This window comes from Apium graveolens, chromosome 6 (genome assembly GCF_009905375.1).
Source record: "Apium graveolens cultivar Ventura chromosome 6, ASM990537v1, whole genome shotgun sequence".
In the NCBI taxonomy this organism is placed as follows: Eukaryota; Viridiplantae; Streptophyta; class Magnoliopsida; order Apiales; family Apiaceae; genus Apium; species Apium graveolens.
The window spans coordinates 277066501-277092171 of NC_133652.1; the positions used below are offsets into that span (position 1 = coordinate 277066501).

At 31.6% G+C, this 25671-nt stretch overlaps 1 protein-coding gene across 1 annotated transcript; it reads right to left on the reverse strand.

Moving 5' to 3' along the window:
- Positions 1-21125: 21125 nt before the first annotated feature.
- LOC141666096 (uncharacterized) lies at positions 21126-21500 on the reverse strand. Its single transcript, XM_074472083.1, has one exon. It carries the CDS (start codon positions 21498-21500, stop codon positions 21126-21128), a length of 375 nt encoding a protein of 124 aa, XP_074328184.1.
- Positions 21501-25671: the final 4171 nt, after the last annotated feature.

The window sequence follows — 25671 nt, forward strand, 5'->3', positions numbered from 1 at the left end:
TTTGTTCCTTCAATTATTCCTTAAAATTTTGAGTTCTACCCGAAGAATAAGAGAAAAAAAATATTTGTTCATGTAATATCTATAATGTCTGCTAAAAATAAATATTTAGAGCATCTACATGTAAAAATATGCTGAAAACAGCAAGAGAAAGCTGTTAAAATCTACCGAAAAATTGCTGCATAAATACATTTAAACCCTGCTAAAATAACAAAAAATTCCAGCATAAACATGTAAAAATCTGCTAAAAATAGTAGCAGAAAACAGTTAAAATCTACTAAAAACTGTTGTATAAATATATTTAAAATCTGCTGAAAAATCTAAAAAACTGCAGCAAACATATACAAACTGTTTAAAAATTGTACCAGAAACTGTTTAATAGTGTACGCAAAAAATGTAAAAAACTAATATATGTCATAACCTGAAACAATTTAAAATGTTGCAGCAAAATTTGCTCATAAAACATGTAATAGTCTAAAAGTATAGTGATAAATACATACTCGTTCGAGAATAAGATTCAAAGTATGAGTTGTACAAGATATCCAAAATATGATAGGTTTTTTTTTGCCTCTATTAGTTTGGCAGTAGACATGTTATTTGTATCGTTGTGTGTAACTACTTGAATAGTGGTTTTTGCTCCAATTTCATTGATAGACTTATCCACATATTCAAATATATATCTTCATGTGTGTAATTAACTTGAACTTTCAATAGATAATATAAAGCTAGTGCAAAGTTTACAATTCACACTTCATGTTCATATTATTTCATAAGGCCTTCCTTAACTGATATTTACTAGGTGACATGTATTGCGGGCCAATTCTACAAACACCCTCTACAAATATAGGAAATCCATAATTATTAGTGGTATTAAATGGTACACCGGATTTCTACACCCAACGAGCTAAGTACACCGGTTCTTTCCTTGAACATTGCATCACTAATATTATGTTGTTTCTTCACTTTATGCAATGCAATAGTCAAATCTTTAGACCCTATTAGTCTTAAATATTCATCCAAAGTTCCGATTCATCCAAAGGTCCGAGTAAATATGGTTTTTTGCAATAGCTTCCACATCAATTATCTCTACATCATATCCTATGACTTCATCTCTTAATTCTTGAATATGCTTCTTTATATTCCCTTTTTTTCTTTTGGTCACATCTAAAGTTGTCTTGTATATATCAGTCCAAAAGTATATTTTCATTGCAAGATTCCATATTTTCTCTAATACCAGCAATATGTTATTTCAATAGATTAATACCTTTATAAAATTCACTACCACAAAAATTACACCTTCCTTTATTTGTTTTATCAGGGACCATTGTTCCAGATACCCCGACAACATCAATAACATTGCCACTAGAATTTGTTGCATCTATAGTTTTTATAGACACTGAATTTGTTGCTACGGGTGAACTAACATTTGTAAGTGTTTCCATTATATATAGTATATCACAAACAAAAAAAATAGAATAAGAGCAATAAATAACACATATAACAAAAACCTAAATCATATATTAAAAGGTCCAATACAAATACAGTCATAAACATCAAAATTCAAAGTTACAAATGCAACACTAGTACCAACTAAGGAATTCATATTACGAGGAGATATTAAATTATATATTTTCAAATTCCAATTAAAATATTGAATCTTTGATTTGGTGAGGGCTTCAATCATGAATCAAGATATTAAATATTTGATTTTTAATTTTTAAAAAAAGAGATTAAAGAAGAAAATAACGAGTAAAGTAAAGAGTGTATAGATTACAGAAGAAGCACTGATTAACATTTCTAGCGTTCAGCCAGAGTAAGAGTCTTGACTCAAATTACTCGGAGTCGAACTGAGTTTTGACCGAGTTTTAGTATAATCAATTTTCTACCCGAGTCACTAGGCCGAGTTGATAATTTTTACAACACTGTTTTTATATATTTTATTGCACTTCAGTTAACATATATATAAGAACACCATATATTATCAATAGAAATGCAAATGCTACCATTATTATAAATTCGGCGAGGTCACTTTGTCTATATTTTTAATAGAAGTGCAAATGATACCAATAGTATAACTTCGTATATTCGCTAGCTTTTATTCTTGATAAAATAAATACCTTACATCTCAATCTAATTCTTAGGTCAGATTTAAAAATAATAATAATAATACTTCGGTCATGTCTATAAACTATAACAGAATTATATAAAATAAGATTCCTTCATTGAACATTACTGAACACTTCATCGTATATTTATGAAACTACACACAAAGATATCTCTTTAATTCTCTTATGTACTCACCAAGTCATATGTAAAGAGTACATAAATGTTGTTATTGTACTATCTTGAATATATAGAAATGAATTTACTAAGAGGATGCCATTTTTTTAAGTTAGCTATAGGATAATAATATAACTTTATTTTCCCTTATCCTTTTAAAGAGATTTATCAATCTTGATTTTTCGCTATGGATGATTGTACATTAATTTGGTCGGGCCAAAAAATTCAAAAGTCACTTAACTATAAATTTTGAAATATGGTGAAGTGTACTAATCAGTTATCCATTATCATAATTGTTCTAGCTTGTGTGGCTATCAAGACTCTCACATTGAAAATTAAGTATTTTTCTCCTCCAAAGACAATTCTAGAAATCATGAACCTAATAATGATACCATAAAATATTTCATATATATTACTCTATTATTTTTCCTCTTATAGATTACTATATTTGTTTTGTCTTTTGTGTCTAGTAAATTTATATAATTGCATGAAGACTACTATAATGATCTTTAGATACTTAATATCCCTAAACCTATATACGGGTTCTACAAATCTCTGTAACACCCCCTTCTTTAAAATAAAAAAAAGTATTACTTATAATCCATAAACCTGCAAACATATAAATAATATATTTCTAAATAATAATTAAACACTCTAAAAATATTTAAAATAATATTAAATCTTCAAATTTTCTAAACCAATAATATAAATGGTGAAATCTCTAAATAAATAATTAAGTCTAGATAATTATGAAGTCCAAAATTCTAATCAATGAAATGGGGTAGCTCTTAATCACACATTCCTAAATCCCCCTAAGCAGCCGTTAGAAAAAATTTACTGTTTGAGTCGAACGCCTTGTACGGATTTGGAACACTATTTGTAAAACGGAAAATTTAAAATGAATATTTCATAGTTTATAATAAAATAATAATATTAAAATAAAGTATGGATAAAATAACGAGGGGCTAGGATATTTCATAACGAGATCAGAAAAGATATAAATACACACATATCATAGGCTACCTAATGCGTGCCAACAAAATGGATGACGTGTATGGCATATACAATGTCACCGTAAATGTAACACCCCAGTCCCACATCGAGGAGATTTGGGACTTCTGTTCAGTTTTTAAAGCAAAGTACTACTACTATGTGCACCAACAAATCATGATCTTTTGGGGCCTGTGGTGGGCTAGTCGTTACCCAAATCACACTGTCACGGAAGTGTCATGTCACTAATATCGCAATGATATGGCTCTAGCAGCTGATTAACTCGGTATACCCTATATGGTCCAAATAAAATAATTTTGCAAACTTTAAGAATCGCTTGATTCAGATATTCTAGACAGATATGTAGAACGAATAATTTTTAGAATCACTAAAATAAATATTGGAATATTCCAAAACAGAATTGAAATATTCAGGAATGAAATTAAAATAAAAACTCTAGTATTTTGAAGCACGGTATCTAGTTAATGCATATAATTGCATGAAGACTACTATAATGATATTTAGATACTTAATATCCCAAACCCTTTTAGAGCATAATAATCACATCAGCTCTTCTAACCATTTTAGTGTTATTACACATTGGTGACGATAAAAAATTAACATTTTACATGTATAATATTAATGATAATATATGATATACACGTATGTTGAACTAAAACCTCTAGCTTTTATCTTTTTAAGGTAAGTTGGTAGGTTCTTCCCTTGTTGGGCATGGATAACAATTTTTGAATTGTTTGAAAAAAATAACTAGCGAATACTTTGACAAAAGATTAAAGTATCATAATTAGTAAAAATATTGAATATTCAAATTAAATTTCAAAATTTAAAAATTAAAATTCAAGTGTATTAATCAGGATTTTGATAATTTCCTAAAATCTTATATTGTGTAGTGAATTAAGATTTCAACAACCATTAATATGGAAAATATCTAAATAATAATAAATTGTACAATATAAGATTCTTTAAATTTATAGAAATTTAAGTGATCTTCATAAATATGTGATTTTATTCTTTGAATTTATATAGATAGAATTTAAGTATGATCTTATATATACTGGAATTAAAAAATTTAGAAACACACACATTAGGACCACCACTCAAACCCTAATTTTGTTTATTGAGAGACACTACCTCTCTTTGAAGCACACAAGTAACCTCAAAAGAAAATGGCTATTTTTCACTTACTACCTGTTTGTCTTTTGAGTGCTATCATTAGTGGTCTCGATTTCAATAGTATGATAAATGTTATTGAAATCCTGCAAACTGAAATGTGCCCTCAAACATTTTTATTGGTCCTCCATGAAGTAGATTTCTCCTGTTTCTTTGATTTAGTCAATTGGGATGATAGGTTTTTAACTCTGATGACTCACCTGAATATTATGGGTGTCCCAGATGGAGTGTTTTACATCGTAAGCAGACAACTATGGATCCAAGAAGTTCCTTTCAATGAGGGTTTTCCCATTATTCAACAGACGGGGAACTTAGGACACGGCATGTCACAGTTATTTAACCCTTTGTTTCAATTGGCATATGGTGTTGGAAACCTAGAAGAAGCTTACGTTCATCTTATGTCGTTACTTGGTTCTCAGATTTTCTTATCAAAGTTGGAGTTTCTTTTGCATTCATTAAAATTGGTTAAATTTTCTGTAACCAATATTCTACACATCAATGGTAGGCCTCTGTATAGGAGACACAATTACATGTGTGTTGGGCACCATGTTTGTGTTAGTCAAAATGTGTCTCTCAGTGAAATCAAATACATTCAGTGTAAGGAATGTAAATTGTCCACGGTCCTTTTTTATTTCTTGAACATGTAATCAAAAAGTTATCAAATTCCTAAATTATACATATTTATTGATACTTTCTTAGCTGTGTAATGCACGGATTCTTCATTCTAAAATTTTTAATTTCATATCTCATATTAAGCTTATGGTTATAATAGATAAAAATTATGTAAAAATAATAAATAGTTCGTATTCTAACTATTGCAATAATTTATCACTTTTATTGTGATGATATAATTTAAATATTTAGCCTTACCAAAGAGAAGATTATTTTCATAACTAGAAGATGTAATTTGTACATTTTGTTTTTAATAATACAAAAATATCTACATATGAATTGGATATATTTTAAATAAAAATACTCAAGGTATTAATGTTTATACTTTAAATCATTGATGATTTTATATCGAATTGGCAATTTAAAAAAATGAAACACTAAATTACATGTACATAGTCACATTTGACATTTTGCAAAAAATAAAATTATTTTTAGACAAAAATGAGATTCCTTATTCAGGTCAAATCACTTTTTGGTTTCATATTTTAAAATTTTAAAACCCTACACCAATTAAATCAGAAAAGTCTCAAATTTATTGAAATAATATCATATTATATATCACTAAAAATTCAAACTCATGATGTCTTGTCTATGGACATTTTTGGTTATTTGAGAGGTTCAAGTTCACGAATCTAGTCTGTCATTTCCTAGTCATGTCATATGACAATCCAAGCATCAATGAATTGAGTGGGCGGTGGAATGAGTTCCACATCTAGGGAAGAGGGGAGAAGGGTGTGGTATTTCATAAACAAATGGAACTACATGACTAAGTGGATCCGCGATCGTGTTTGGTTGGCAGGCTTATTTTTCAAAGGCTCACGGATTCTGAAGTTGTAACGAACGTGATGGCAGCACTCTGGCGGCCCAGAAATGTTATGGTTCATAGGGAAGTGGACGTTAACTGGTACATTGATATTTATTTCAATTCTACTATCAATTAAACATTCAGAGAACTATCGAATGATCTCCATTAACATCAAGCTTGAAGTTGCATTAATATCGATAGTCTCCATCGACGTTTGACAACATCCATTTAATAAATGAATGACTCCAACAAGATAAGAATATCACGACTTTAACATTGAATACTACAGAAATATGGGTACAAGTCTACGATTTAAAGTTGGGGTTATGTTTGAGAAGGCGTTTGAAGTTGCAAATATTTAGAGTAAATAAAATACAACTTGAAGAATCTTCTGAGATTTGGATAGAATCCGTTCAATCCTTACTAAAATCTCTCATCAAGCTTCGCTATCTCTTGTATACACAAAATATGATAAAACCCTCATAGTTATGTATATATCTAAATGGGCTATTATAAGTGATTTATAAGGTGTATGCAAGTGTTACAAGCCCAACTGAAAGTCGTCAAAATTATGTTTCCATTCAGATTTCATGTCCTTGAGATATGGATAAAGGCCTTGAGTTTCCCCTTGTGAAAGCCGTAAGATGTTAAGTAAAAGTCTTGCGACGCACACTCTTTGTGTATAGGTCTTGAGATTATAGCCAAGACCTTTAGTTTTCTAAGTGAAACTTTAAAATATCTTTATTTTCTCTACATCAAAGCATTCTTTCTTCATTGTTTATGTTCACTAGTAGTTAAACACCACAATCATCAACATCTCCAATTAAGTATTCATTTACCACTAATTGAAACATGTATATAAGTAGTAACCTCTCATGTGTACACTTAATATGAATTCGGAATTATTAGCGAATTTTTCTGTACTTTGGTGCCTTCTCATTACAAACTTCTTGCTATTTTGATTTTTATAGCTAATGATTTATACTCTCCAATGTACCAAGTAGCAAGCACGACCCAAAATAAAATGGACTACTTTCATGACCAACTCTTAACTATTTTCATTTCTCAAAGTACGTTTCATTTTCCATCGACTAACATAATACTCTTGGAAGAAGTTTGCATAATCATCAAACTCTGTAAGAAGTTATTGCAGTTACAATCGTATATCTCCTTTGTGGAAGAAAAAAATTTGACATGTATCTCACTCAGTAATAGTTTGTCTCTAGCAAATATGTTCAAATTCATTACTCTTTAACATGTAAAATTAAGACATGGCAATGTAATTTGAAACCTAATTTTTTTTAATCATTATCTACCGAATAAAATTCCTTGGATGTCCTATTCCATTATTTATTTCAAGAAGAAGCAGATAAAATTCCTTTTCTTCATCTTTTATCCAAAATTATATTGTTATAAATTAACTGTCTATGTAGATACGTGTGATCATATTATTTATAGTACAAATACAATATACCTTACTATGGTTAAACTAACAAAAGCTCTTTAACATTTTTTATCAAGATTGTAAAAAGCAGAACTCGGGACAATTCGGAATGAGTACTCGGGTTGCAACTCGTATATGATTTTTGAAATTATTTTTTATATATTAAATATATTTCCTTTAAATTTTATTATAAATGTGCTAAAAGTTGAAATTTATGTAAAAAATATCCTTTTTTGTTATATTACTAGCCATATTAAAGTTAAATAAATCATTTGCTTGATAATTTTCTATAGTTTAATCAAAAATAAGTTCTAACATTTGGTCATATTTTTTTAATCTGTAATCACTGTTCATTGACCAGTGATCATACATTACAAAAAAGAAGAAAATGTTGACCAGTGACCACTGGTGCTTCCATACTTCCAATTTACCATTCATCAAATTAATATTCTCTTCTTCAATGAAAACATCATCATCGTCTTTAGCTATAGACTCAAAATCTTCTTTATGCAATTATCTAATGTCCTTTTACTACCCGTGGCACTAAACTATCATCTTCTAATGTTATTGTTAAATCATCATAGCTCTTCATCATCCTCGCCTTTCAAAATCCATCCTTGAGGTTTACTTGATTTCTTATTTGCAAGTTTGTATGAAATTGTATGTAGGCCATATTATTCAATCTCTGAGCATCCAATCTATTCCCTTTTTTTATATGGCCCTACAAAAAAGATCAAGTGTAATATTATAAGAGTATAAAATATACAACATTAATAATCAATAATGATTATTGCACAAGTAAAACTTATATAAATGATTACTTACCCCCTTAAAAAGGGCTCCAATTTCTTTCACACACTACAAGAATAATGTCAATAGACATCACACATTAGACATCGGTTAACTTTGCCACTGATGTTAAAAGAAGTATTGACATCACCCCGTGTTTTTGTGTTGTCTTTGTTCTTTGTAGACATCGGTTATAATTAAACCGATGTCTAAAATTCACCAAAAAAAAATAATTTCGCGCCCACCTTTTCTTTCCCCCCTTAGTCAAATTTTCATTCAGTTTTAATTTTAAATTCCCCCATAATCCCAAAATTCTCCCCCCTTAACCAAATTTTGGTTCCCCCAAATCAATCTTCAGACACAAAATCAAACCTCTCTCTCTCGAACCTCTCTCTCTCGATCGAACCTCTCTCCCCTCACAATCTCTCTGAACTCCGGACATCATCTCACCATCACAATCTCTCGAACCTCTCTCTCTCGAACCTCTCTCTCTAAACCTCTCTTCGCTCTCAATCTATCCGTTAAGCCTCTTTCAGTTAACCTCTCTACTTCGGTAAGTGTTGTATCTATTTGAATCGAACTGGTCTTCTCTGCATGAAGACCGGTTTTAAAAGTTGAGGATTTTTGAATTCAAAACCCTAATTTTGTAAATTGGGATTTTTTTCTAATCTGAAACCCTTATTTTTTTATTAATTTAGTGTCTAAACTTGTTGCTAATACTTTTCTTCTTGTTGTATACAGGATCTAATCTGAGAAAAAGATTTAAAGCTTTAGGTAATTTGGGTGTTTTTGGTTGTTCATTTATATTTTTGTTTGGTTTTTTTATTTTTGTAAATTGTGTAAAGTTAACGATCCTTTCATCTCTATTGATTACATTGTATTTTTTAACTTTAATACTCATTTTTTTACTTTAGTTGTGATTTGTGATTTGATTTAGTGTTGTTTATCTAATTTTGCTCGTTATAATGCTGATCTATTATTTTATTACAGATATAATTAGGTTTTAAATATTTTGATTTGGTGCTTGGTGCTTGTTATAGATTTATCTCCTTTATTTTATAGACAAGTTATCGAAATTAAGTTGTTTGTATGCGCGCTATGCCCGGGTACGACAGGCTCATGACAGTGTTACTATATAGTTATTGTAAGTTTTTATATGTTCTAGAGTGGATGATTTTCATTTTTACTTATAAAACTGCATAATGGAACTTTAGTAGAAACTAATAAATTGCCTTGTCACTTGAAAGTCTTTGAACACAAGTTTACTCTAACTGTTAAAATTATCTTTAACTTGCAAGTTACTTATAGACGGTTATCGTTGTTATAAGGCTGGATCGGAACTTGAATGCAAGATTGAATGATTATAATAGACATTAATTTTAACGATTGTGTTCTGGTCAAATCTCAGTCAATTGGAAATTGACTGTGTATGCTTACAAGTTGATGTTAGTTTTGCAAGTTAACAACTAAGATTGATCTTCCTTGTTTGCTTTTGCGAAAGTGAAACTGATTATTGTTTGCTGTTTATTATTTGTCGTAGACATATATGTTCAAGTATGACAGTGTCCATGATTCCTGGAAGCATCATGAACTCAAAGTTAAGGATGAGAAGACCCTTTTATTTGGTGAGAAACCTGTTGTTGTCTTTGGTTCAAGGTATGGGTTAAATGATATAATGCTCACAATATTTTTGTTAGCCGTACATATCAGTTCTTTTCAGGTATGTTTTATGTATTGGCATGAGTATTTTTTGTGGGAAAAGTGTTTTGTACTGGGGAATAGTTTATCCTAGTTAGTACGCAAGTAGCTGATATCCTTTGTGTAAGTACCACTATTTTGGGATCATTGATTTTTTTTTATTTCTAGACGCGGTGTTTTAATAATGCGCCGACTTTGTGTACTTCTGGATGCTGAAAGAGTTTACCGTGAACTGTCCACAATACTCGAGGGTGAATCTGACCTGGATTTTGCATCTATAATGGTTCAAGTTGTGAAATGAAAAATCTATAAATTGTCATAGTTATTCGGTGTAATATATACATTTATATGTTATAACTTTTTTGTCCAGTGCTCCAGTTTCATTAGCTATGGTGTATATGGTTTTAAATAAAATAAAGTTATGGTAACAATCAGGCAAACCAAACACCAAAGTAATTTGATAATATTCCGTGTGAAGTTACCTCCCCTCTACCCAAATATAAACAAATGTAATGGTGTATATTAGAAGGTTTCGGGGTTAATGTCTTAGTGACATAGTTTGGCATTTTTAATTTGTATTACAGGGTTTGAATTTTATTTTACTTACTTCAACTGAGTTATCACACCTTCGAGATATACTCAAAATATCCTTGGTCAATGCATCTAGAAAAGACTTGTATCTTGCCTGCTGGTGCCATTTCTCTATTTATGTTTTAACTTGTGTTATTATTTTATTGCTTTGACCAATCACTCCACATACGCGGTACTGATGCTCTATGTTATTGGCATTGATATACTTATCTACAGACTTACCATCATGCAAGTTCTGTCATCCAGTCTCTGGTTGAAGAGTATATAAATGTTAAGTTTTTAGTTCAATTGGACAAATGTGGTATTGATACTCTTTGTTTTGGCCAGTATTATTGCTCTGGTCTTTGCTTTACATGTTATTAATATCTGATGATTATTTCAGGAGTTTGTACTAGGCACAAATCCACAGCGGCTGAATTTCTCTCTAAGAACTATAGGACATGTGGTATGATTCACCAGTATATCTACTTAATTCAATCAGCACGGAAAATGAGACTTTGTGGGTGATAGAAAGTGAGCTTGCGGGTTGTCTTTTCTTTCATTTATTTCATTTTTGTGGCTCGGCACTATATATTTGATTTGTGAGACCAAACCTTTTAAGCATGGGTTGTATTGTGAAACCAGGGAAGTTGTTTACTCAATTGCTCTTTGAACTACCTTACTACAAGTTACCTTTGGAACCATGTAACTTCATAATATATTAAGCTAGTTTGTATTTAAGCAGGCTCTCAGCAAGATGTTTGATTGATTATGAAATGAATATAAAATGCAGCATCCATCTTTACTTGTGGTCGAACTTAAATTTTTCAGGTCAAGCATCTTTGATGCCAAAGCAGGAATTGCTCTAAATGATAACTTTGTCAAGCTTGTTTCGTGGTATGACAATGAATGGGGATACAGAAAAACAACCATTCTCATCTAATTGTGATTTGCAGTTCAGTTGTTTCTCTTATGAGCAAAGTTGACTGTTAAATTCTTTTATATATGTCTTTTTGGGTGGTTAATGCAGCACCCGTGTGGTTGATTTTATCGTGCACATGGCATATGTCCAGTAAGTGGGGGATCATACTTGCTTGCTTGGGATAAAGCGGCTTGCTCATCTTGTCATCTACAGTTGTTGAGATATCTAAATAATGGGAACTTATATGGGCCCCTTGCTGTCTTGTGTAGAGAGGATTTGTATCTCATATTTTGAAGAGTGTTCAAAACAGGATAGTGAGAAAACTATCTTACATTTACATTAGACTGAATATCTTCAGTTGGTTTCAAGAGAATGTAATAGTTTATATTTCAGATCATATGTTTTACTATTTTGGTTGACGTTCTCAGACAACAATTACACAATTAGTGATGTAAAACTTTACACAATTTGGTCTATAAATTTCTTACACATCACTTTCAATTAAGAAAAGCTGATGTCAAAAAAGATAATGTACATCACTTTAAGGTAAAAAACTGATGTCAAAGAAATCCAGGTTCAAGTCTAAATGAAACATAGAAATCATTTGGTTTAAGAAAAACCTGATGTCAAGTAACATTATAAACATCACTTTTAACCAAACAAAATTGATGTCAAAAAACACAATGTACATCAGTTTCAAACAAACAACTGATGTTAACTGATGTTCAAGTCTAAATGATACATAGACATCACTTCATTTTAGAAAACACTGATGTCTATAGGCTGAATTAGATATCACCTTTCATTAAAGAAACAGATGTTTAATATGTCATTTTACATCACCTCTGTCAAAATTATCAATGTTTTGTGACAAAAAACATAGCTCAATATATATTTAATATATTTTAATAGATGAAATTCAGTTATTAAATAATTTTGTTATAGCATTTTTGGTAAAAAATCATCACATAGACATCAGTGTTTTTTACTAAAATCGATGTTTTGTGATAAAAACACGTAGCTCATGATATGTTTAACATGTTTAATTAGGTGTAATTTAGTTATTAAATAATTTATTTATAGCATTTTATGTAAATAATCAACACATAGACATCTATTTTTTAACTAAAATCGATGTCTAATCGAGTATAGACATCGGGTATTCACCGATGTCTAGAATAGACATCACCGACATCAACATCGGTTGGGAAACAGCATAGACATCAGCCAAAAAGCGATGTGTATGGACTTTTTTCTTGTAGTGACATCTTGATGAGCTTGAAGTTAAAAATGCTATGCTCAGTGCCATAATTTGTAAATATGGTATTTCATATCCGTAATTAGTCCAGCAAGCAACTAATAAAAATTTCAAAAAAATACGGTAAAGGTACATTTTCTCATTAAAGGTTATGTCTTGTGATCTGCATAAATAAAAATGGTGAGTGCATTTGTTCCTTCAATTATTCCTTGAAATTTTGAGTTCTACCCGAAGAATAAGAGAAAAAAATATATGTTCATGTAATATCTGTAATATATGCTAAAAATAAATATTTAGAGCATGAACATGTAAAAATATGCTGAAAACAGCAAGAGAAAGCTGTTAAAATCTACCGAAAAATTGCTATATAAATACATTTAAATCCTGCTAAAATAACAGAAAATTGCAGGATAAACATGTTAAAATCTGTTAAAAATAGTAGCTAAAAACAGTTAAAATCTACTAAAAACTGTCGTATAAATACATTTAAAATCTGCTGAAAAATCTAAAAAACTGCAGCAAAAACATGTAGAAAACTGTTGAAAAATTGTAGCAGAAACTGCATTAAATCTGCTTAATAGTGTACGCAAAAAATGTAAAAAACTAATATATGTCATAAGCTGAAACAATTTAAAATGTTGCAGCAAAATTTGCTCATAAAACGTGGAATAGTCTAAAAGTATAGTGATAAATACATATTCGTTCGAGAATAAGATTCAAAGTATGAGTTGTACAAGATATCCAAAATATGATAGGTTTTTTTTTTCCTTTAATAGTTTTGCAGTAGACATGTTATTTGTATGGTTGTGCTTAACTACTTGAATAGTGTTTTTTGCTCCAATTTCATTGATAGACTTATCCACATATTCAAATATATATCTTCATGTGTGTAATTAACTTGAACTTTCAATAGATAATATAAAGCTAGTGTGAAGTTTACAATTCACACTTCATGTTCATATTATTTCATAAGGCCTTCCTTAACTGATATTTACTAGGTGACATGTATCGCCGGCCAAATCTACCAACACCCTCTGCAAATTTAGGAAATCCATAATTATTAGTGGTATTAAATGGTACACCAGATTTTACACCCAACTAGCTAAGTACACCGTTCTTTCCTTGAACATTGCATCATTAATATTATGTTATCTCTTCACTTTATGCAATGCAATAGTCGAATCTTTAGGCCCTATTAGTCTTGTATATTCATCCAAAGGTCCGATTCATCCAAAGGTTCGAGTGAATGTGGGTTTTTGCAATAGCTTCCACATCAATTATCTCTACATCATATCCTATGACTTCATCTCTGAATTCTTGAATATGCTTCTTTATATTCTCTTTTTTTCTTTTGGTCACATGTAAAGTTGTCTTGTATATATGAGTCCAAAAGTGTATTTTCATTGCAAGATTCCATATTTTCTCTAATACCAGCAATATGTTGTTTCAATAGATTAATACCTTTATAAATTCACTGCCACACAAATTACACCTTCCTTTATTTATTTTATCAGGGACCATTGTTCCATTTCGCGACAACATCAGTAACCTTGCCACTAGAATTTGTTGCATCTATAGTTTTTATATACTCTTAATTTGTTGCGACCGGTGAACTAATATTTTTAAGTGTTTCCATTATATATAGTATATCACAAACAAAAAAAATAGAATAAGAGCAACAAATAACACATATAACAAAAACCTAAATCATATTTTAAAGGGTCCAATACAAATACAGTCATAAACATCAAGATTCAAAGTTAAAATGCAACACTAGTACCCAACTAAGGAATTCATAAGTAGTTAATATACATTACGAGGAGATATTAACTTATATATTTTCAAATTCCAATTAAAATATTGAATCTTTGATTTGGTGAGGGCTTCAATCATGAATCAAGATATTAAATATTGATTTTTAATTTCTAAAAAAAAGAGATTAAAGAAGAAAATAACGAGTAAAGTAAAGAGTGTATAGATTACAGAAGAAGCAATGATTAATATTTCAAGCATTCAGCCAGCTTAAGAGTCTTGACTTCAATTACTCGGAGTTGAACCGAGTTTTGACCGAGTTTTAGTATAATCAATTTTCTACCCGAGTACTCGGAATTTGGGTTGGTCGAGGGGTCCAAAATGAGTCCCTAGGCCGAGTTGATAATTTTTACAACAATGTTTTTTATATATTTTATTGCACTTCAGTTAACATATATAAGAGCACCATATATTATCAATAGAAATGCAAAAGCTACCATTATTATAAATTCGGCGAGGTCACTTTGTCTATATTTTTAATAGAAGTGCAAATGATACCAATAGTATAACTTCATATATTCGCTAGCTTTTATTCTTGATAAAATAAATACCTTACATCTCAATCTAATTCTTAGGTCAGATTTAAAAAAAAAATAATAATAATAATAATAATACTTTGGTCATGTCTGTAAACGATAATAGAATTACATAAAACAAGATTCATTCATTGAACAGTACTAAACACTTCATTGTATATTTATGAAACTACACACATTGATATCTCTTTAATTCCCTTATGTACTTACCAAATCATATGTACATAGGACACAAATGTTCTTAATCTGCTGCACTCGGTTGAGTTGTTGTACTGTCTTCAATATATAAAAGTGATAATTCCATATTTTTTTTGTAAGCAAGCTGGCTATAGGATGATAATATTACTTTATTTTTCCTTATCCTTTTAAAGAAATTTATCAATCTTGATTTTGAGCTATGGATGATAGTACATTTATTTAGTAGGACCAAAAAATTCAAAAGTCACTAAACTACAAATTTTAAAATATGGTCAAGTGTAGTAATCAGATATCCATGATCATAATTGTTCTAGCTTGTGTGGCTATCAAGACTCTAGTAAGAGTCACCAAAGCTACTCTTTTACGTAGTAGGAGCCACTACCTTATCATATGGCTCAAAAACTAAGTACTTGAAGTTTTATTGACCTAGTATGAGGCACAGGGAACAAATGAGATCAAAAACTAAGTCAGAAGTGCACCTTGTTCACTATAGGCATCACTACCTTCTTCATTGGCCCCTTAGAGGCACCACCAACTCCAGAAACTAAATAAAGGAGTCCCTATACACCCTCTAGGCACCACTCCTTCCTATGGTACCCTTCTAGGTGCCACCTACAGCTTGTCCACTCAGAAACTAAGTTAAAACTCTATATTGTACCCTGTATGAGCCACCACCCTCTCCTACTTACCTATAGGCACCACATGCATCAAAGGCATTGGACTACTTTAGGTGCCACCAAGTCTTGTACAACACCTAGGAGGCGCCACTTGAATATTTGAGCAAGAAACTAAGTGGTAGTTATCCTTCTTAGACACCACTTGCTCAAGGGAATAGTACAAAGCACATGTTGGACAAAAATGGAAGTTGCTGTCATTTTAAATACTTAGATATAATTAATATATGTATGCTTTCTTCCACTCCAAGCTAGTACTCTACCTACCAGCCTATATAATTCAAAAGATGCAGGTTAGAATTGTATCACTCGACGGGTGAATAGTGTGAAGCTCTTGCAAACTATTCTCAGCACACAAAAACATTAATTTGATAAGGAGAGCTCATACCCAATTGATTATTCACCATTAAGGTCTTACACATTTAGATACACTCATCATTTATAGTTTCTTTGATTTTTTTGATTATCATTTGATAAGAGCTGTAGGTTTTTAGAGTGATAGAAAGATTCCATTATTTTGATAGCTTACAAATTTGTATTGGATCTTTCTTTTTGTAACATTGAATATATATTCCAAAGTCTAAGAAAACCTTTGTGGTTTAATTTCTTTATATAAGAATTATTTCGTGAAATCTCTTGTGTTTTTTATTTTATTTTAAAGTTTCATTTTCCGTTGCATTTTAGTTTTAAAATAAAGAACATATATTCACCCCTCCCCAGTATGTACCTAGTGGACCTAACACTGTCTATTTTGTATCCTCTAAAATCATCATCTAAATATCTTATTAGCTTAAAGTGTGAATCACTAGGATACCATAAACCAAGATTCATGGTTCATTTGAGATATTTGGAAATTCTTTTTACAGCTATCAGATGTAGTTTTCTTGGATTAGCTTGGAACTTTCCACATAGACAGGTAGCATACATGATATCAGGCCTATTTACAATGAAAAATATGAGTGAGCCAAACTTAGCTCTATAGTTAATTATATCAACTGATGAACTAGTATTTAAATCTAACTTGATTGTAGTGGCCATGAGAGTTGTAGTAGTTGAGCTGTCTTGCATTCCAAACCTTTTCGGCAAATTTTTTATATATTTAGATTGACTAATGAAGATCCCTTCTTTACTTTTCTTGACTTGTAACCCCAGAAAATAACTCAATTCTCCCATCATACTCATCTAATATCTAGACTGCATCAGCTTAGCAAACCTCTCAGATAATTTATCATTAGTAGAGCCAAAAATGATTTCATCAACATATATCTGAACTAATAACAAGTCCTTACCACTGTCCAGTAAAAACTGTGCAAGTGTTTTATACTAGGCTCTTGAAGTTTGCTTTAGTTCATAGAGTGTTTAATCCAATCTGTAGACATGATTTGGATATTTTAGACTAATTAATATTGAATGTTGTTCAACATAAACTTTTTCGTCAATTTCACCATTGAGAATGCACTTTTTACATCTATTTGGAACACTTTAAACTTCATGTGAGCAGCATAGGCCAAAAAGATTCTTATGGGCTCTAGTCTTGCACCAGGAGCAAAAGTCTCATCATAGTCAATTCCTTCTTATTGAGAGTTCCCTTTGTAAATAGCCTTGCTTTATATCTTGTAATGATACACTCACTATTTGTTTTGTTTTCGAACACCCATTTAGTATTAACCACTTATATGTTATTTGGCCTTGGCATTAGAGTCCATACTTTGTTCCTTTCAAATTCATTGAGCTCATCTTGCATTGTTAGGACCCAATCAGCATCTAGAAGAGCTTCATCCACTTTTTTTGGTTCACTTTGAGATAGAAAAGAATGATAGAGACATTCATTTTGTGTGGCTTTCCTTATCTTCACACCACTATCAGGATTTCCAATGATTAAGTCATGAGTGTGTGACTTAGTCAATTTTCTTGCAGAAGAAAGTTGGCTTCTTAAAGAAGATCATCCCCCATGATCCATGAGGTCTCTATTACCATCTTGGTGTGTATCATTGTTATTTCTAAAACGCCTCCTAAATCAGTGTTTTTGGAATTATCAGGATTTGTCTCATCAGTATTTGAGAAATTAGAGTCTGATGAAGTGTCTCATGATGTGTCTTCGCCTGTATCACTTGAACTTGACTCCTAATATTGGTCATGTTGATCCTCCTCAACATGTGATTCAGTATTTGTGGAGTTACCACTGGTACAAGTGGTTCATCAGAGTTTAGTGTGATATCAGGATTTTCAGTATAAATGTGTATTAATGTTTGAGATTATATCAGGAGTTAACTATTCAGCATATGGTACTTTATTTTCAAATCTCAGTTGTTCATGATCATCTAATCTTTTAGACCTATGATCTTCTTATCATCAAAAGATATATGAATATATTCTATTACTACTCTTGTTCACAGATGTATTAAACTCTGAAGACTTTATTGATAGTGGATATCCAAAAAAATACATTCATCATCTTTAGGTCAAAACTTGTAAGTTGTTCAGGGATGAGTTTTGAGAACAAAGCATTTCCAACCAAAAGGATGAAAGTACTTAAAATTTTGCTTCTTTCCCTTTACCATCTCAAATGGTGTATTTCCCTTCTTTTTTGTCATAGTAACATTCTGTGTAAAGCATGCAATTTGCACAGCCTTAGCCCAAACGTAGGTTGGTAATTTGCTTCCTCAAGCATGGTCCTTGCGGCTTCTATAAGAGTATGTTCTTCATTTTACAACTCCATTTGTTGTGGAGTTCAAGGGGAAGAAATTTTTTTGATTTCCTTTTGTTTACAGAATTCTTCCATAGTGTTGTTCTTGAATTCAGTTCCATTATCACTTCAAATTATTTTCATAATATGTGTTGATACTTTTTTCCAGTTGCTTCATATGAACAAGAAGAATGGATTGTGTCTTATCCTTTGTGTGCAGGAAAAAACCTATGTGTATCTGGTGTACTCATCAACAATGACAAGTGCATACCTCTTCTTGGCTATAAATTACATTAACTAGACTAGAAAATCAATATATAATAAGTGAAATGGTTCAAGAATTGAGAATTTAGTCTTACTCTTAACTGATGATTTCCTTAGCTTGGTCTTCTGCATGAATCACACAGTCCATCAGAAATAAACTGAATTGGGCACCATCCTCTTACAAGATCTTTCTTCACAGGTTCATTAATATTGTTTGAAGTTTAGTTGAGAAGGTCTTCTATTCCAATTTCAGTTGCCGTCCACAGTTCTCTACATAACAAACAAATTATAGACCCATCACTATTTTGGAAACCCTGGTTTCATATAAGTTACCATATCTGTAACCAATTATTGCAACATTGCCACTTTAATTGCTGATAATTTCAAAATGCTCATCATTAAAATTACATAATAACCTCTGTCATATTTGACTCACACTCATCAGGTTATATATAAGTCCTGCAACTAGAGCTACATTATCAATTATTACATTCCCAAGTTTAATCTTTCCATATCCCAAAGTTTTTCCTAAGTTGACATCTCCATAAGAAACACTTGGATCGACATTCTCCTTAAACTCTAGTGGTAGGGCTTTATTTCCAGTCATATGTCTTGAGCATCCATGACTAGAGTATTTTCTGTTACCCTATAATTAGATAAACCATTAGTTAGAATTTTTAAGGACCCGACCTTTTTTGGATCCTTTGACCATATTAAATTAATTAACATTTATAGCAGAAGTCTTCATATTAGAGTTTATGTTAATATTCTTAATATAAGGAGATACAAATACAAAAATAATTTTAATTTTATTCAAGGAGTATTTCAGTTTATAATAGTCATAATACAAATTATGATACTCTTTACATGTGTAAATAGAGTGCTATGTACTTCCATAATGAAAACAAGGTTGTTGTAGTCTATATCTAACTATTCTGCTCCTAAACTCTGATTTAGGAGGAACAGTATTTAATCCCTTACTCTTCATGTAAACAACAGCAATATGATTAGTACTACCATAATTTAAACAAGCCTTTCTAAGTGCATTAGGAATTTATTTGTATTTGTTATCCTTATCGACACTACCTTTCTATTCCTATTTTTCCTTGGCTATTTTCCTTGTTCTTCATTTTAATTTCTTTCAGCTTTTGATTAAACCTGTTCAGAGTCATTAAACCAATATTTACTGACTTGGCCTTACCCTGTTGATAACTATCAGATTTTAAATTTGGCTTAGATGCTGATGTTGAACTCGTCACTTACTAATTTAAGTCCATCAGTATTTAAGTCAACTTAACAGGTGTTAACTTAGTCTTCTTCTTTTTAACCTGTTTATCAGTATTTACTAGTTTAAGATTCGCATACCCGCTTTCTTTAACATCTTCACTACTAGGTTTATCTAGATTACCTAATTCTGACCCCCAATAGCCACTTTCAATTATTCTCTATGTTTTTTCCTGAATTAGTCCAAGTTTGATTATTTCCCTTTCTTTAACTAACTCATTCTCAAGATAAGCATGTTTTTCTAACAATTTATCTTTAACATAAACAACATCATCTCTTTCTTTTTGAATTTCTAGCATGAAAATTAACTCAGCTTCTAGGAAATCATCTCTTTTCTTTAAGTCAGAATTCTCAATTCTGATCTAGCACTTTAAGGGTTTGTTCCCTATAACTAACATGCAAGCTTTTAAGAAATAATCTTAACTCATGGATATCATCAGTATCAAAAGATAGAGTTGTTTGAGGTATATTGGTCTCGAGAGCCTCAGATTCACTTTCAGCATTTTTGTGAGAGCATAGTTAACACCCTCATCAAATTCTGAAGCATCATCCTAGTTCTTCTTCTTTGTGATCAAGTCAGCTGCAAAATTTCCAACTCCATCACAGTTGTAACACTTGATCTTGGAGTCAACTTTTCCAGATTTGGGCCTTTATCATCATATTTTATGTAGTTCTTCTTATCAGTGTTTGAAGCACTAGAGCCTTTCCTGGAAAACCTCTTTCCTTTCTTGAAGTCCTTATAAGCCATCCTCTTAAAGATTTTCACCATTAAAGCAGCCATCTGCAAGATCTTCCCATCATCACAATGATCACTTTAAGAGTCGGTAGAGATATCAGAGTTCGATTCATCAATATATACTTGATGACTCGGTATCAAACTTTGCAATCATAGCATTTCCTCCTGAATGACTATTTCTGAAAAACCTTTCCCTTAGATCTTGACCCCTTTCTTTTGCTCTTTTGCTCCACCTCCAGTTCATGAATTTTCAGCATTCCATAGATCTCATCTAGGGGTGTATATTGAAGATCATAGTTGTCTCTTATGGACTTGACCTTCAAGTCCCACTTTTTGGGGAGTGCAAAAGAAACTTCTTATTTGAGTCTTCTGCATCATACTCTTTGTCTACAAGTGACATATCATTCAACAATTTCTGAAACCTCTCATAGATCTCAGTCAGTAGCTCATCATCTTTTGAGTCAAAATACTCATACTCTTGTGTGAGTATAGTTTTTCTATTTTTCTTCATAGCAGTTGAGCCTTGATACTTAACCTCCAAGGTATCCCATATCTCCTTGGTAGTTTTACATCCAATGAGTCTATTGGATATAACACTATCCAAACTACAATGCAAAAGATGTCTATCCTTGGCATCTTTCATGATTGATGCTAGATCTTCAGCAGTGTAGTTCTTCTCTTCTTTATCAACCATCTTTTTAGGCTCACCCGTAACAGAAACATTCAGTTTCTTAGGTTGTAAGGACCATCATAAATCCTTATCAGATATTCAAGATATGTAGCTAGTAGACACATAGCCATCTTTACTTTACCAATAGGATATAAATTCACTTTCAAAATCGGAACTCTGATGGTTTCATATATGATCATATTGTTGTTGATTTGATTTGTGACTAGTGCTGGTTGTGTTGTTAAGTTTCTTTTCTACCATGTTTTATTGTTTTATTGGATCTTAATCTATTTTTGTATCAACAACAAGCTCTGATACCAATTATCAGGCCTTTTAGTATACAATAGTGGGGGTGAATATAGTGTATAACAATCAAATTGAAATTAAATCTCAAAGATGAAGAACAGTCTTTATATTAATGAATAAAAATTGTTAATAAAACTCTCTCAAAGGATGAAAAAATATTTTGAGAGCTGCTAGGTTGTAAGAATGATTATCAATATTCGAGACATATAATGTTAACTTTATCTATGCTTATATACTGTACAGTTACATAATCAATCTAGTTAATAAGATATACATGAATAAGGAAACCTAATACATATTCAACTGTTCATTGCTACAAATGTGACACCCTCAATCTCGGGGTTAGGAAATAAGGACTCACACACCTTTAACCTAATAATTAAATAAGCATAAACCCCGATTAACTACTAACAGGATAAACAGGATAAAGTATGAGACAAGATTAAACTACCAATCATAAAATATAACTTACAACCCCAAAATATTATTAAATAAACAATATCGATTCTGGCTGGAAACCGACAGATAACCCATTGTATCTTTAAACATTTCCTTCTAGGCGCGAGCTCACTCAAAAATACCACTACCTGCTCTGGCAACCGGAAGCCCTCAACACGATAGGGACCACCGGGTACGTTCTTACGAGCAGTGCGCCTAAGCCTGGCCATCTTCTTGCTTAACTGCCATGATTAGATTAAAAAAAACATATGAGTATAAAACTCAGCGTGTAACTGTAAAGCAGTTCTATGATATCAAATTACAATATACTTTACCGAACTCAGGGCATTCTACTTTATTTGTTCTAGGTGGCAGATTTGCAGCTTTTGGGTTAAGGAAAGGGTTTGAAGGAACAATACGGAGCTTTTAAGGAACAAGGCTCAACGTAGGATGAAGCCAACATTCATCACAAATCATTAAAGGATTAGGATAGATCTTTCAAAAGAGGAAAGCAACACTATTTCATTATACGGAATCAATCATATGATCAACAAATTTAAGAATCAGGGTTCTCAAGCTTTAAGCTTCACATTAACTTAATCAATCTTTTCAAAACAATATAAACCATTACATTTTCAAGAATCAATTTACTAAACAGAAAGTTTCAGTTCGCTTTTAAATAATCATTTAGAACCCTTGATTGGATCACTTTATCTTTCCATTTCATTATAATACGGGTGACCAGCCTGTACCGACCTCCATCCGGTGTTTAAGGTACCAATCGGCATAATTTCAGCCTTAAGTTGGACTAGCCCCGCTAGCCTCTTACCATGACTGGAGTAGTCCCACTAGCCTCTTACGTCCCAATCCAATCCATCAGGAATTCATTTGGAAAACCTTGAGTTGGAAAAAAAACAAATAGGTTTTCAAAAACAAGTTCAGGGAGTGATTCAAGGATAAACAAAGAACAATTCTTAAGAATTCTGAATCAAGGATAACAAGGCCTTTAAGTTAAAAGGATCAACATCTGTCTAGGATCAATAGGGTGATCAGAAATAAAGTATCATTAAATAGGGTTCACAAGGATAATCATAGGTTCAATACGATCATGGCTTAATAATAACTTGAACAGAAAGGACATATATCAAAGGGTTGAATCAGTAAGCTTATCAATAACAGTTTATCAAGATCAAAGGCAAGGTATCTCAAATCAATATCAGGGTTTCACAAGTTAAAAGTTCAATACTCTACATGGTATGAACAACATTTCTTTATAATCATTACACAAGTAATCAGAGTTACTTGCCTGAATTTGCTTTCCTGAAGGTTGAACTACTGCCACCTAGTATATCATTTCCTTTCCTAGCCTGAATGCCCTCACGCTCCGAATCTATAATAAAACCAAAACCTTAATCAGTTTCTCAACTCTCGTTCCCAGAACGATCACTCAATACGATAACTCGATTATATCCTTGACTCGGGTATATGAATATAGCTTATACACATAAGCACATAGCACATTCTTTACTCATAGCCTTATATCACTTTGCAATACTCGCTAATCTTGACTATTTCCCAGATCAAATATTTATAACTCGTACAAACACACAATGACATGCACGACTATTACTTATAGCTTTTAACCTTAATTAACTCAATTCCCTTTTCTTTTATCCATAATTCGAACCAAAAACATAATCCAACAAGCAAAATTCAAAGATTTTCACACATAAACACTCAATCATTCTATCATCTACCAAAAATCATATTTTGACTTTGAATTTCTTTGGCCTATTCGGCCTTAACCACAAACATAATCAAACCAAAAAACATACAACTCCTCTTTTAAGTCAACATGCAATCTTATTACTTTCTAGTTAAACCTTAATCATACCAAAAATCAAGTCACAAAAATCAATTTCTTTTTATTAACGCAAGGTCGAACCATAACCTTCACCATGCATTCCCAAATTTCGCATCTAAACAAATGTACAAGTCCAATTATCATAGAATCTTAGTTAGCATACTTAATTCACAAAAGAACTTAGCCCTTTTTGATACATGCAAACATTAAGAAATTTTATCACCCAATCTTTACTAATTTCCAAGAATAAACATTAACGAGTCATGATCATTACTAAAAATCATTTTTGATCTTTTAAAACCAAGATCCCATTCGGTTTTTCAAAAAAAACAACACATGCAAATGATCTTCTTAATCCTTAATTCACAAATCAACCCATAATCATATATCAAATCAACAACTCATTCATTTTAGTAAAAATCAACTTGGTTTTCTAAAAATGGCAAGGGCCATTCGGCCTTCCTCAAAAAACACACATGCAAACTCAACTTCTAAACTTTTGCATCTTTAATCCTACTAATCTCTTAACATCAAACTAAGTTATCATTAACCAACAAGAATCAATCTATCAACTTATAATCCACAAAATCATTCGGCCTTTTTATCAAAATACCATATGCAAACACAAATATTTGATTTAAAGATTCTAGAGCTCAGTTTTTAACATCATGGCTCACCACCGGTTCACCGAAGTTCATCACCGGTGGCGGTGGCATCTCGGTGGTGCCCCCATTCGGGGGTTTCCAACCATCAACCACCCATTTTCACAAGTAAAGCACACATGCAAACACATATCCTCATTCAAAACACAACCCTTTTGTTTCATGAAAACCGAACTCAAAAACCACCAAACCCAACTTTGATTTTTCTCAAGAACTTGAAAAATAGCTACATGCATGATGAATACAAGTAGATATCTCTATTTCTCACACAATCATGGTTCTCTACCCGAAAATGAATGAAGAACAAGTGAGAGAGAGTGAGAGAGAGAGTGTACCGAGAGAGAGAAAATGAGAGAGAGAGAGAGGAAGAAATGAGAGAAAAAGAGAAAGAAGGGAGGGCTCGAATAAAAAGAAAGAAGAAGGAGGTGGGGTGGGGTGGTTTTATATTACCAAGGGAGGGTAATATAGTAATTAGGTTATTCTATGTTTTGATTCTTTTTATTCTTAAAAGAAAATAGAGTTGATCTGCAAATACTTCTCTCGGAAAGATGAATTTGTTTTGAATAAAAATCTTTACCACGTAGATCTCAAAATTAGCTTTCCAACCATTACTCATAATAGATTTTCGAGCGAACGGTTGATTTTATATGATTTTTACAAGTTTGTGCTATAATAAACTTTTCCATATAAAAGTCAATTTAAAATGCAACGATCACCAAATAAATCCGTCCATCATTTTTAGAAAGTCTACATGAAGATAACAAAACAATTCCATGTTTTTATCTTACTTAGATAATTTTATAAAAATGCGCGAAGGTTAAATAAACCTTTATTCAAATCACATAATTCCATTAAATTCATAAAAATGTCACAGAGCACATAGTCATGCACAGACAAGCAATCACACATATACAATCACATAACG

Excerpts from the sequence above, each read along its gene's own strand:
- LOC141666096 (XM_074472083.1), bottom strand. The coding sequence starts at position 21,500 with ATGGTTGATAAAGAAGAGAAGAACTACACTGCTGAAGATCTAGCATCA.